This window comes from Gymnodraco acuticeps, unplaced genomic scaffold (assembly GCF_902827175.1).
Source record: "Gymnodraco acuticeps unplaced genomic scaffold, fGymAcu1.1, whole genome shotgun sequence".
Lineage (NCBI taxonomy): Eukaryota > Metazoa > Chordata > Actinopteri > Perciformes > Bathydraconidae > Gymnodraco > Gymnodraco acuticeps.
The window spans coordinates 212,201-224,662 of NW_022992116.1; the positions used below are offsets into that span (position 1 = coordinate 212,201).

Consider the following 12,462-nt stretch of genomic DNA (forward strand, 5'->3'; position numbering starts at 1 on the left):
ATTCCCGCTCTTTTCACCCTCCGTCTCGTGGGTCAGTTTGTAGTTGTTTTCCGCTCTGCTTGTAAAAACACAGCAGGCTCATTTCCAGAGAAGAGCTGATCTCATCGAGACGTTTGGGTTTTTATTGCCAACGCCAAATGTATTTTAATCGGGGCGGGCAGCTCTGTGGTCGCCCATCTTCCTGTTTCAGAAGAAACCTTTCATCGTTCTCACGATACATGAACAGTTAAACCATAGCAGCGTTATTAATGTTATATTATATGTATTATATTACATGTAACTCTGATGATGTGTTTCACCGTGCAGAGAGCGATCCAGCTGCAGTTTACTCTGAGGTGAAGAGGAAGAGAGACGTCTGTTACGGAGAGATCACGATCAACACAAACAGGAGGAGAGGTACACCAACAGATGCTAACTGTTCCCTCTGCTTCCATTCACTATGCTAAGCTAAGCTAACAACGTCCACTGAACACTCACACAAGAAAGAGCAAAGAGTAATTCCTTAAATATTCTTTTAAATGCATATACTGTGATATTAACAAAAAGAGAGTTACTTAAAAACTAAAAACTTTTAATACACATAATATAAAAATAAACTAAAAGCCATAAATTAAAACCGTTAATAAACTATAGATAAGAACAATTATCCAAAAAGACAACAACAAAAAAACATTCAAAATACTGGGATTTAAAATGATTAACAATTTATTACTTAATTATTATTAAATAAAGACAAAGCTGTCATGTACAAATTAATGTTTTCCAAACATTTAAAAAAAGAAATATAGTTACATTTTTTTTTCTTAAACCCTTTAAATAATAATAATATTTGTTTATTTCAAATAATACCTTAAATAACTATTATGGATGAAATATGTTCAGTTAGCTATGCACACACAGGTATACATGATTGCAGATATAAATATTATTATTTAATAAACTTTCTCCTGTTTTTAGCAGAGATCGTGCCCGAGCCGGACGTCCTGTACTCGTCTCTGAAGTAAACCTGAAGAAGGACTCCTCTGGACATCTTTTTATTCTGTTTTACTAGTGACTCTAAAGTGACTCTGTAGTGACTCTGTAGTGACTCTGTGGTGACTCTATAGTGACTCTATAGTGACTCTAAAGTGACTCTATAGTGACTCTATAGTGACTCTGTAGTGACTCTGTAGTGACTCTATCGTGACTCTATAATGACTCTATCGTGACTCTATAGTGACTCTATAGTGACTCTATAGTGACTCTGTAGTGACTCTATAGTGACTCTATAGTGACTCTGTAGTGACTCTGTAGTGACTCTATAGTGACTCTATAGTGACTCTATAGTGACTCTATAGTGACTCTATAGTGACTCTATAGTGACTCTGTAGTGACTCTATCGTGACTCTATAGTGACTCTATAGTGACTCTATAGTGACTCTATAGTGACTCTATCGTGACTCTATAATGACTCTATCGTGACTCTATAGTGACTCTATAGTGACTCTGTAGTGACTCTGTAGTGACTCTGTAGTGACTCTGTAGTGACTCTAAAGTGACTCTAAAGTGACTCTGTAGTGACTCTGTAGTGACTCTATCGTGACTCTGTAGTGACTCTATAGTGATAGTGACTCTGTAGTGACTCTAAAGTGACTCTGTAGTGACTCTAAAGTGACTCTGTAGTGACTCTATAGTGACTCTATAGTGATAGTGACTCTGTAGTGACTCTATAGTGACTCTAAAGTGACTCTGTAGTGACTATACTCTGTAGTGACTCTATAGTGACTCTATAGTGACTCTATCGTGACTCTAAAGTGACTCTATAGTGATAGTGACTCTCTAGTGACTCTGTAGTGACTCTATAGTGACTCTATAGTGATAGTGACTCTGTAGTGACTCTATAGTGACTCTAAAGTGACTCTGTAGTGACTATACTCTGTAGTGACTCTATAGTGACTCTATAGTGACTCTATAGTGACTCTGTAGTGACTCTATAGTGACTCTATAGTGACTCTATAGTGACTCTATAGTGACTCTGTAGTGACTCTATAGTGACTCTATAGTGACTCTGTAGTGACTCTGTAGTGACTCTGTAGTGACTCTATAGTGACTCTATAGTGACTCTATAGTGACTCTATAGTGACTCTGTAGTGACTCTGTAGTGACTCTATAGTGATAGTGACTCTGTAGTGACTCTATAGTGACTCTAAAGTGACTCTGTAGTGACTATACTCTGTAGTGACTCTATAGTGACTCTATAGTGACTCTATAGTGACTCTAAAGCGACTCTATAGTGACTCTATAGTGACTCTATAGTGACTCTATAGTGACTCTGTAGTGACTCTATAGTGACTCTATAGTGACTCTATAGTGACTCTATAGTGACTCTATAGTGACTCTGTAGTGACTCTGTAGTGACTCTATAGTGACTCTATAGTGACTCTATAGTGACTCTATAGTGACTCTATAGTGACTCTATAGTGACTCTATAGTGACTCTAAAGCGACTCTAAAGTGACTCTATAGTGACTCTATAGTGACTCTATAGTGACTCTATAGTGACTCTATAGTGACTCTATAGTGACTCTATAGTGACTCTATAGTGACTCTATAGTGACTCTATAGTGACTCTATAGTGACTCTATAGTGACTCTGTAGTGACTCTATAGTGACTCTGTAGTGACTCTGTAGTGACTCTATAGTGACTCTGTAGTGACTCTATAGTGACTCTATAGTGACTCTATAGTGACTCTATAGTGACTCTATAGTGACTCTATAGTGACTCTATAGTGACTCTATAGTGACTCTATAGTGACTCTGTAGTGACTCTATAGTGACTCTGTAGTGACTCTGTAGTGACTCTATAGTGACTCTGTAGTGACTCTGTAGTGACTCTGTAGTGACTCTATAGTGACTCTGTAGTGACTCTATAGTGACTCTATAGTGACTCTGTAGTGACTCTAAAGTGACTCTGTAGTGACTCTATAGTGACTCTATAGTGACTCTATAGTGACTCTAAAGCGACTCTATAGTGACTCTAAAGCGACTCTAAAGTGACTCTTGAGCAGAGGAGTAAAAGCTGTTCTGCTGCTGTGGTTCTGTGGGTTTCACCTTGCTGACAAACAGCTCCATTTGTTCTGGTTTGGTCGCGGCTAACCGAGAACAGAAACACACCTGATAACAGAGGACACACACTGTGTGCAGTTTATATTGTGTACATCAAATCAAGGTGGAAGAAGTACTCAGATACTTTACTGAAGTAAAAGTACAAGGTACACAAGTACAGAGGAATCCAAAGAGCTGCGTTACCGCCCTCTGCTGGATGAAAAACTAAACTTTTCTTCAAACCAATTACTAGATTTACTCAAATACTGTACCAGAGTACAATTGGGAGGTACCTGCACGTTACGGTAGTATCTCCATGTTTTGCTACTTTATACTATTGCTTCTCTACTTTGCAGGTTCATATTATTCATACAAAATATAACTCAAGTCATGAATATGATACATTATTCTGGATTCACAAACTCATAGTATTCAATGTTTAAATTATGTTCACATTAATGAAAAACCAGTGATTCCAAATATCCTGAAAATCACTTTTCTGCCAAAATAAAATGAAGAACCTAATATTTATATACAAAACACATTTCTACATGAAAAGAGTTTTGTTGTTTATTATTAACATTATAATAAGAGGAAGTGTTAGAGACAGTTGTAATAATATTGCCATCTAGTGGCGACCTTGTGCACTGCATGGATAATAAAGGACTACAATTCCCATGTTGCAGCCAATTGAGAGACAGAGTCAACCTGTGTGGAAGATGCCGCTAAAACACAACTGACCAGTTCTTTAAAGTTTCTCATCCAACATGAACATCAAGAACATCTTAGATTGCTTCAATGCTCCATGTGCATTCCCTACGATATTGAAGTGACTGTTAATTTGTTATTTTGTATTGATTGTTGTGTTTTATCTTAATGTGAGCACATGTGTAAATGTGTCTGTTGAATGTGTGTGTATATATATATATATATATATATATATATATATATATATATATATATATATATATATACATATTTTATACATATTTGTATATTTATATTATTGTATTTTGTATTCGGGATTGTTGGAAACGTTATTTCTCTGTCTGTACAAACACACGAGAAATTGACATTAAAGTTGACTTTGACTTTTGAATAAACACTTTTTAGTTGAGTTGAGCCTCTTGTGTTGTGCTGACTGACTGAGAGAGTATTTTCTGAGTCTAATTTGTGTGGAAACTTTTATTTAGATTAATCGCAGAAGCCTTGCACACTGAAACAAGGGGAAAGTGCGGTTGTTCAATTTGCAAATATGAAGTTAATATATGAGACAGAATGTATTAATGTTTCTCATCGAAACATGAATCAATCATAACTATGTTAATCTTGAGGGCTGTGCGTTCTATAAGTCTCAATCATGTTCAGAAATAAGAGCAAAGTGATGTTTATCTCTGTAACTCCGTCCACTGAGCACACACTGCTCTGCAGCAGCTTGCTCTGCAGCCGATTACTCAGCTTCTAATTATTGACAAATGTTTTATTCACAAATCAAAATGGTCGGACTCAAAACCCTACTTTTAATAGTTTCGTAATTGAACTTGAACAATATGGCACTTTAATGGACAAGATGAAAAGCAGAAAACATTTCAAAAAATATTTATTTGAAAATGTTGAAGCTTTTCTTTTTTAAACAAAGAGGGGGGGGTCCACCATATTTTCTTCCCGCATCGGAGGAGTCAGCTGGTTCTGTTCCGAGGAGATCTCTACAAGGTCAAAGTTATTAAAAGTGATTTAATGTCATCAAGTGTTCGTCATAGTTACAGGTTATCACAAGACGCATTGTTTGCAAAAAGCAGAGTTCACATTTGCCGTTACAACGAGCAACGTAAATACAGCTGTCAATGTGTAAACATTGTCACTCACTGGTGTTAGCTAGGATACAGCCATGAACACCATAAGGTGAGTTTATATTGAATGACTTTAGCGTGTTTTTATACTGTGAGTATTTGTAGAGCGTAAATCCGGCAGTTGCTTGCTTTTGTGGAGGAACATTACGGGACATAATTCACTGTGTTCGAGAGAGAGTGTTGCGCCACGGACCTGTTAGGGAGCGCACCTGTGGTTTGTTATCATAGCTTGAGTAGCATGTAATTAAGTTGTTCCTACCTTTCTGTAAACTAATGGAAAATAAAGTGTGGACTCCCATTCATCCGCTCTACACTTTACAATATTTAAAACTATGAACCTTGCCCAAAGTTATGCACATTACACCGAGCTCAGTGCGGAGGGGGAGTCACAGCCGATGGGTGAGCTTGCGGCATGTTTGCGGTCCGTCTTGTTTTAAATGATTGTGTCATGTCTGCTGTCAGGCGGTAGAACTTCACTGCGTGGGTCCGGCTCTGCATGTCTACTCTTGTGCCGACTGTTAGGGGCGCTGAGGCAGGTTGTACGGTAGTAGGCTACGTTAAGCGACCATCTTTACCCATTTAAGGTGTTGATTGTTAAAGATATATTACAATATTGTCTGTGGGACCGCAGTGTGTTCCCTAAAAAACTGTGTTTATGTCTCTGCTTTGATCTGCTCTGTGTTCATGTAAATACCGTAAATACACACAGATCAAAACAGACACAAGAGGCTTCTCAATACTCAAATGTCTCCTCTTCGACTCCTCGGTCCTCCGGTAGTGACCCGGAAATGAATTTCAGCGCGCCATTTTGAAGGACGTTTCATTTCTCTAAATGCACACCGAGGACCGAGGATCGAGCGTCGAGGAGGCTCTCTGGAGGAGCTATAACCGAGGATACACTGATGGTTCCTCCACGGCTCCTCCGCGGATGCATTTCCGGGAACGGTGGAGGCGTGACGCACGGCCGGACTTATCTCAGCCAATCACAGCTCTGCATGCATCCCCTGGATATTATTGTAGTAACTGCTTTCATCGCGTTGCGATGTTTCCAGAGAGAACAGTTGAGAGGTCCGTGCAGAAAGCAGAGCAGTGTGTATCATAGATATCACTCAGTAGAACAGCTGAGAGGTCCGTGCAGAAAGCAGAGCAGTGTGTATCATAGATATCACTCAGTAGAACAGCTGAGAGGTCCGTGCAGAAAGCAGAGCAGTGTGTATCATAGATATCACTCAGTAGAACAGCTGAGAGGTCCGTGCAGAAAGCAGAGCAGTGTGTATCATAGATATCACTCAGTAGAACAGCTGAGAGGTCCGTGCTGAAAGCAGAGCAGTGTGTATCATAGATATCACTCAGTAGAACAGCTGAGAGGTCCGTGCAGAAAGCAGAGCAGTGTGTATCATAGATATCACTCAGTAGAACAGCTGAGAGGTCCGTGCAGAAAGCAGAGCAGTGTGTATCATAGATATCACTCAGTAGAACAGCTGAGAGGTCCGTGCAGAAAGCAGAGCAGTGTGTATCATAGATATCACTCAGTAGAACAGCTGAGAGGTCCGTGCAGAAAGCAGAGCAGTGTGTATCATAGATATCACTCAGTAGAACAGCTGAGAGGTCCGTGCTGAAAGCAGAGCAGTGTGTATCATAGATATCACTCAGTAGAACAGCCCGACATTACTCTCTTTATTTTATAGTGCTTCACATAATAAAATACACAACGGCTGTAGCCTGATTATGCTTTAGGAGCTGTAAGTGTGTGTTGTAGGCAGTGTGTATGTGTGTGTGTGGTACAGTGTGTAAGTGTGTGTTGTAGGCAGTGTGTAGGTGTGTGTGTGTTGTATGCAGTGTGTAGGTGTGTGTGTGGTACAGTGTGTAAGTGTGTGTTGTAGGCAGTGTGTAGGTGTGTGTGTGGTACAGTGTGTAGGTGTGTGTGTGGTACAGTGTGTATGTGTGTGTGTGGTACAGTGTGTGTGTATGTGTGTGTGTGGTACAGTATGTAGGTGTGTGTTGTACAGTGTGTATGTGTGTGTGTGGTACAGTGTGTATGTGTGTGTGTGGTACAGTATGTATGTGTGTGTGTGGTACAGTGTGTAGGTGTGTGTGTGGTACAGTGTGTAGGTGTGTGTGTGGTACAGTGTGTAGGTGTGTGTGTGGTACAGTGTGTGTATGTGTGTGTGTGGTACAGTGTGTATGTGTGTGTGTGGTACAGTGTGTAGGTGTGTGTGTGGTACAGTGTGTATGTGTGTGTGTGGTACAGTGTGTATGTGTGTGTGTGGTACAGTGTGTAGGTGTGTGTGTGGTACAGTGTGTATGTGTGTGTGTGGTACAGTATGTATGTGTGTGTGTGGTACAGTGTGTGTGTGTGGTACAGTGTGTATGTGTGTGTGTGGTACAGTATGTATGTGTGTGTGTGGTACAGTGTGTATGTGTGTGTGTGGTACAGTATGTATGTGTGTGTGTGGTACAGTGTGTATGTGTGTGTGTGGTACAGTATGTAGGTGTGTGTGTGGTACAGTGTGTATGTGTGTGTGTGGTACAGTATGTAGGTGTGTGTGTGGTACAGTATGTATGTGTGTGTGTGGTACAGTGTGTATGTGTGTGTGTGGTACAGTATGTATGTGTGTGTGTGGTACAGTGTGTAGGTGTGTGTGTGGTACAGTGTGTAGGTGTGTGTGTGGTACAATGTGTGTGTGTGGTACAGTATGTATGTGTGTGTGTGGTACAGTGTGTAGGTGTGTGTGTGGTACAGTGTGTATGTGTGTGTGTGGTACAGTATGTATGTGTGTGTGTGGTACAGTGTGTATGTGTGTGTGTGGTACAGTGTGTATGTGTGTGTGTGGTACAGTGTGTATGTGTGTGTGTGGTACAGTGTGTATGTGTGTGTGTGTGGTACAGTGTGTATGTGTGTGTGTGGTACAGTGTGTAGGTGTGTGTGTGGTACAGTGTGTATGTGTGTGTGTGGTACAGTGTGTATGTGTGTGTGTGGTACAGTATGTATGTGTGTGTGTGGTACAGTGTGTATGTGTGTGTGTGGTACAGTATGTAGGTGTGTGTGGTACAGTGTGTATGTGTGTGTGTGGTACAGTGTGTATGTGTGTGTGTGGTACAGTGTGTAAGTGTGTGTTGTAGGCAGTGTGTAGGTGTGTGTGTGGTACAGTGTGTATGTGTGTGTGTGGTACAGTGTGTAGGTGTGTGTTGTAGGCAGTGTGTATGTGTGTGTGTGGTACAGTGTGTATGTGTGTGTGTGGTACAGTGTGTAAGTGTGTGTTGTAGGCAGTGTGTAGGTGTGTGTGTGGTACAGTATGTATGTGTGTGTGTGGTACAGTGTGTAGGTGTGTGTTGTAGGCAGTGTGTAGGTGTGTGTGTGGTACAGTATGTAGGTGTGTGTGTGGTACAGTATGTAGGTGTGTGTGGTACAGTGCGTAGATGCGGCGGACAGACGGGTCTCAGTTGGTTTGGTGTCCTCTGCTTACTTTTAATTTAATTTAATTTCAAACCTTTATTTATACAGATAAATCCCATTGAGATCATTGATCTCTTTTTCAAGGGAGACCTGCTCAAGTAGTTCCACATGAAACATAACAACATAAATAGAACAACAAAAGGACATCAAACAGCATCATTTACATAATTATCCACATAAACAGGTACCAACAGCTTCCGATTGAGTCGCATCCAACCGAGCTTTAAAAACATTTAGTGGCACCAGATTGCTCAGTTTCCATTTCAGTTGCAGACTGTTCCAAGACAGAGGAGCTGCGCATCTAAAGCTGTCTTCCCTAAGACAGTCCTAGCAGCTGGCTCATTTAATAAAACCACAGCATGCGATCTCAGGCAGTAGCCACTTACACTTCTCCCTGAGATCAGGGAGCAGATATAAGATGGAGGTTTCCCTAACATGGCTTTGTATGTTAGGGAGACTTCCATCTTATATCTGCTCCCTGAGACCAGGGAGCAGATATAAGATGGAGGTTTCCCTAACATGGCTTTGTATGTTAGGGAGACTTCCATCTTATATCTGCTCCCTGAGACCAGGGAGCAGATATAAGATGGAGGTTTCCCTAACATGGCTTTGTATGTTAGGGAGACTTCCATCTTATATCTGCTCCCTGATCTCAGGGAGAAGTGTAAGTGGCTTATTATTATTACAAGTTAATACTTGTAAATACAACTTTTGGCCCGTAATTTCAATTCCCCATTTCAGCGACCAAAGAGAGAGAGGGGGGGGGGGGGGGGGGGGGATATATCAGTCTCTGATTGTGTTACGTTATTATGAGAGTGCTCTCATACTTTAAATGGTATATATTTATATAAATATATGTGTGTGTGTGTGTGTGTCCGCATCTGTGCCTGTTATTGTCTCATTATACTCTCAATGAATTCAAAGTAAATATGTGGGGGAACAATGTTCAGCTGATCTAACAGAGATACAGCGCTATGACAAAACACTCGACAGCTGATGCAGCTGTTGCCACGTCATAATGAACGGACGTCGCTTTAAAATGACCGCTCAGAGGAGAGGAGTTCTCATTTCTTTAAACGTCTGCTGCTTCCCCTCCTCTCTCCTCGGTTCCCCTCCTCGGTCCTCCGCTCGCATCTCCTGTGGGCGGGTCTAAGTCTCGAGGAGGGGAACCGAGGAGGGGAGTCGAGGAGGGGAAATGTGAGTATTGAGAAGCCTCTACAGTATTGTGTGGGGGGGGGGTGTCCCGGAAAGCGACCCTTGATACTGGAAAGTGGAGGATATGAATGATTGTGTTACATTTTAGCAGCGGTGCACAAACCATGAATATGGGGACAAACCGGACAGATCTTAAAGTAAGTGACGATCCACCCGCTGAGAAATGAACTCATCTTCCATATTTGCCGTACACTAGTGTTTACGGAAGTTGAGATGTTTCTCGGTTGTGATTGGTTGTTCCTCGTCACGTGACGAGCGGTGCGCGCTGCTGCAGTGCACGTCTCCATTGAAACCAATGGGAATGAGCTCGCAACGCTGATGTGTGGCTCCGTACAAAGTTGTACTCATTGCATTAGTATAGGCTACTGTAGCCTTTTACACTGGAGGCGCCCATCTCGGCCGAAGTCGGTTCATATGAACCTAAAGGTACATCATTACATGGTAAATGTCGCCTTTAGGGAGCAGAACATTTTTGTTTTATTTGTGTGTGAATAATGAAATAGTTTCAAATGTGTTTTTCTGTGATAGGTCATTGGTGTGGAGAAGATTGACCTCAGCCTTGCTTTGAACATTGTTCCAGAGGCTCTGTAGTAAATGGTGAGTATTCAAATGTTTTGTGTGATTTACTTGACCAACTTAAACTTGATCTTTAACTAATTGAAAACTGGTATTAGTCTGAGCATCTCAGAATATGTATTCATAACATTTCCATTCTGCACACATTGCAGGGATATACACATGTTCTGATTCATTAGGTGATTCAGAAAGTGAGAGGCAAAAGCCAAACACTCTGCGATAAAGCCTCCTTCACAAAAGGGACAATGTTTTGTTTTATAACGGTGTTTCTTATATGTAGTCTTATATTACAGTAATACTTATTTGAAGTCGCTTTGGACAAAAAGGTAAACTAAATGTAATGTAGTCTAACCTGGTTGTTCGTACTTGATATAAAAAGTTATTCTCACTATGGAGCAACACAGGAGTCATGTGGTCCCCTCTCCGTGCTCTGGTCATGTTGAATCAGCTGAAGCAACTTCACTGACCTCTTGGTACACCCTGATAATGAAGAGTTACAATAAGCCAGCCTTGAAGTAACAAATGCATGGACTAGTTTCTCTGCAGCGTTTTGAGGCAAGCACACAACTACAATCATAACATCATATGACTGTGATATTTTGTTTTCTTTGATAAATGCAGAGTTTAAGCGCATAACAACCCTGCCCCTCCAATCAGATGCCTCTCTCAGCTGGATGTGCTGTCTGACACACTTCTGAAGGTTTTTGAGAAGAGAGGAGCACAGATAGGCCAGCGTCTGAACTGTATTATGTCAAACATGACTCAAGTAAGAATTCATTTTAAGGAAATGATACATCGAGTCAATAGTGTACACATTTCATTGTGTGTACCTCTGTGTGTGTACCTCTGTGTGTGTACCTCTGTGTGTACCTCTGTGTGTACCTCTGTGTGTGTACCTCTGTGTGTGCACCTCTGTGTGTGTACCTCTGTGTGTGTACCTCTGTGTGTGTACCTCTGTGTGTGTACCTCTGTGTTTTTACCTCTGTGTGTGTACCTCTGTGTGTGTACCTCTGTGTGTGTACCTCTGTGTGTGTACTTCAATGAGGACCCAGAAGATCTGCTGAGAGTAAAGTGACTCTATAGTGACTATAGTGACTCTGTAGTGACTCTATAGTGACTCTGTAGTGACTCTGTAGTGACTCTATAGTGACTCTGTAGTGACTCTGTAGTGACTCTATAGTGACTCTAAAGTGACTCTATAGTGACTCTGTAGTGACTCTATAGTGACTCTATAGTGATAGTGACTCTGTAGTGACTCTATAGTGACTATAGTGACTCTGTAGTGACTCTATAGTGACTCTAAAGTGACTCTGTAGTGACTCTGTAGTGACTCTATAGTGACTATAGTGACTCTATAGTGACTATATAGTGACTCTATAGTGATAGTGACTCTGTAGTGACTCTGTAGTGACTCTATAGTGACTCTGTAGTGATAGTGACTCTGTAGTGACTCTGTAGTGATAGTGACTCTGTAGTGACTCTATAGTGACTCTATAGTGATAGTGACTCTGTAGTGACTCTGTAGTGATAGTGACTCTGTAGTGACTCTATAGTGACTCTATATTGATAGTGACTCTGTAGTGACTCTATAGTGACTCTGTAGTGACTCTATAGTGATAGTGACTCTGTAGTGACTCTAAAGTGACTCTGTAGTGACTCTATAGTGACTCTGTAGTGATAGTGACTCTGTAGTGACTCTGTAGTGACTCTATAGTGACAATATAGTGATAGTGACTCTATAGTGACTCTATAGTGATAGTGACTCTGTAGTGACTCTATAGTGATAGTGACTCTGTAGTGACTCTATAGTGACTCTGTAGTGACTCTATAGTGATAGTGACTCTGTAGTGACTCTATAGTGACTCTATAGTGACTCTATAGTGATAGTGACTCTGTAGTGACTCTAAAGTGACTCTATAGTGATAGTGACTCTGTAGTGACTCTATAGTGATAGTGACTCTATAGTGACTCTATAGTGACTATATAGTGATAGTGACTCTGTAGTGACTCTATAGTGATAGTGACTCTATAGTGACTCTATAGTGACTATATAGCGACTCTATAGTGATAGTGACTCTGTAGTGATAGTGACTCTGTAGTGACTCTGTAGTGACTCTATAGTGACTATATAGTGATAGTGACTCTGTAGTGACTCTATAGTGACTCTATAGTGATAGTGACTCTGTAGTGACTCTATAGTGATAGTGACTCTGTAGTGACTCTATAGTGACTCTGTAGTGACTCTATAGTGATAGTGACTCTGTAGTGACTCTATAGTGAC

At 40.9% G+C, this 12,462-nt stretch overlaps 2 protein-coding genes across 12 annotated transcripts in view; one reads left to right on the plus strand and one right to left on the minus strand.

The window, feature by feature from the left end:
- LOC117537791 overlaps positions 1–12,462 on the minus strand; it is a 219,467-nt gene that overhangs the window by 82,024 nt on the left and 124,981 nt on the right. The window lies entirely within an intron of this gene.
- Positions 1–12,462, plus strand: part of LOC117537785 (CD276 antigen-like) — a 106,566-nt gene that overhangs the window by 16,014 nt on the left and 78,090 nt on the right. For 4 of the 9 annotated variants that reach the window (XM_034203136.1, XM_034203132.1, XM_034203133.1 and 1 more), the window contains exon 9: positions 307–396. In XM_034203136.1, the coding sequence (XP_034059027.1) occupies positions 307–396 (90 nt within the window). Of the gene's footprint in view, positions 1–304; positions 397–957; positions 1,546–12,462 lie in introns of those variants that run through there. The other 5 variants (XM_034203137.1, XM_034203138.1, XM_034203139.1 and 2 more) reach the window with 5 other exon arrangements.